The sequence below is a fragment of the Austrofundulus limnaeus genome, unplaced genomic scaffold (genome assembly GCF_001266775.1).
Source record: "Austrofundulus limnaeus strain Quisiro unplaced genomic scaffold, Austrofundulus_limnaeus-1.0 Scaffold2679, whole genome shotgun sequence".
Lineage (NCBI taxonomy): Eukaryota > Metazoa > Chordata > Actinopteri > Cyprinodontiformes > Rivulidae > Austrofundulus > Austrofundulus limnaeus.
This window is the reverse complement of record NW_013955081.1, coordinates 1-2,087: the sequence shown is the minus strand read 5'-3', so window position 1 is coordinate 2,087 and position 2,087 is coordinate 1. Positions and strand designations below refer to the sequence as shown.

At 40.8% G+C, this 2,087-nt stretch overlaps 1 protein-coding gene across 2 annotated transcripts in view; it reads right to left on the bottom strand.

Moving 5' to 3' along the window:
- Positions 1–1,276, bottom strand: part of aaas (achalasia, adrenocortical insufficiency, alacrimia) — a 10,770-nt gene extending 9,494 nt beyond the window's left edge. For both annotated transcript variants that reach the window (XM_014000079.1, XM_014000080.1), the window contains exons 1-2: positions 906–1,276; positions 627–754 (exon numbers count right to left, since the gene is read on the bottom strand). In XM_014000079.1, the coding sequence (XP_013855533.1) occupies positions 627–754; positions 906–1,016 (239 nt within the window). In that variant the 5' untranslated portion in view covers positions 1,017–1,276. The remainder of the gene's footprint in view (positions 1–626; positions 755–905) is intronic.
- Positions 1,277–2,087: the final 811 nt, after the last annotated feature.

Here is a 2,087-nt window from a genome sequence, read left to right as displayed (position 1 = left end):
ACACACACACACACACACACACACACACACACACACACATATATATATATATATGTGTGTGTGTGTGTGTGTGTGTGTGTGTGTGTGTGTGTGTATGTGTGTGTGTATAAATCCAATACATGTTGTTTTTACATCCTAATGAATGTGCAACTGAGCACTTAAAGCATTACCTTAAACACCTCCAATATGCTTTAAGTTTTATTGCCCAGCAATAGTGCGCACCCATAAAATACAAGAAAATATGGTCAGCCATAAATATTGATCAGTTATGCAGAATCTAAGCCTCGTCTGCTAATGTTAGACACTACCCACGTGGATTTCAGAGTATTACTGCAAATAAAGACAATGTAAATTATAATTATAACATTTTCCCAGCATACCATCAACAGAAAAAATGTGTGTTTGCAGTGATGAGATTGGCATGGGGCTGTGCACATTTCATTATTGATGCATCTGAAATTTTGTGTGGTAAAGAGGGCAGCTGCCTTGTTTTCTGCATCTGCACCTTTAGTTCATGCATCCCCAGTAGCACTGAGGAAAATCGAGCAACAAAATGAGTTTAACAGCTGGTTCAGAAACCAGCTGGACCAGGACAAAAAATAACCCAACATGCTGAATGGTCCTACCAGGCTGCTGCACTCCTCATCCACAGGGTTTCAGAGTGATCCAGGAAAGCTGCTTTACTGCTGCTTTCTGTGCGACTGTGGAGCTTCAGGGACTCTCTGGGAAAATTCAGACTCAGAGGAATCAAGTCCTGAATGAAAAACAAACAAACACCATAACATTTTTTAATAGGCTGCTTGAATGTGCATTTAAATAAATGGTCAGGTTTTAATGACCATCGATAGCATCATTCATTGACACAACATAAACTGTCTCTCCTGTGTGCGACTTGTGTTGTTAACCTGTTTGAGCGGGTCTTCTGTGTTGGTAGACCCTGACAGCAGCTCGTTGTTGGACTCGCACAGAGTTGTCTGTCCGGAGGTCAGCGGAGGAAACAAAGCCAGAGAGCACATCTTCACCGCAACAACACCCTGGAGATACACCGTCGAGTTTGCTACCTAGCTAAACTGTAACAACTCAAGCTAGCGCTTTGTTGCCGCTGCTTTTTAAACAAAACCTATATGTCGCTGGTATTACGTTTTTATGTCCACCACAGCGTGGTTTACTATGATTAACCGACTTTCTGAATATGGCTAAATAGTTTTGTTGTCGTTGCCACACTTTCCCTATGTTCAGTCAATCCCGCCGTGCAGGCTACGGTAAACAGAGAGGGTCAAAAAGGCTCGAGTTTAATGAGCACACAAACCGAGCAAAGCTGGAGGTGCTGCCCCCTTCAGGCCACAGAGTGGCAATGCATCCAAACTGTGACAAGAAGACAAGCAGCAGCTTCTGATAACAGACCCTAACCCTAATTTGGACGTTAAAAAACTGAGCTATTCTTTTCACATCGTTTAACCTAAGTTTAATAGGTTAAAACTTTGAATAAATTCACAAAGAAAATCCATTTATACGATTTTATACACCCAACATCCTTTTAAACATATCATTATTACATTATTGAGACAAATCATATTTTGAATTCAAAGATTCTAAATTATTTGAGAAACTGTATTGTACATAAAATGACTGTGTTTTATTCAAATACTGTAAAAGTTATTGCAGTTTCGCTGTTTTTTTGCTCAACCCAAAAATATATAAAATGAGAACACAGTGATTTGTAAATCTCATTTTAATTTCTCACAGACCAAAGAATCTCTGCTCAGTTTTACTTCTGACAGATTCAGCCTTTCTTATATNGTGGTGCAAGTTTTTCAGTTGGCCAAAGTGTTACCCCAACCCCGCACACCTCCACCCCCATTCAACGCCAACCTAGTGAAACAGAAAATGCACTTGGGCACCTGGGGATTTTGATCACTGAGCTTGGAAAACACATAGGAGACTCTGTCACTGCTAGATTGTTATCAGATAGGGAGAGTGCCTACTGCCAGGGCAGAGATGGGAGTAGTGCTCAATCTAACAACGCTTCTGTTGACCTGACACAGTTTGACATGGTTCTCAAGTCTAACTGTAGAGAACCTCCTGTG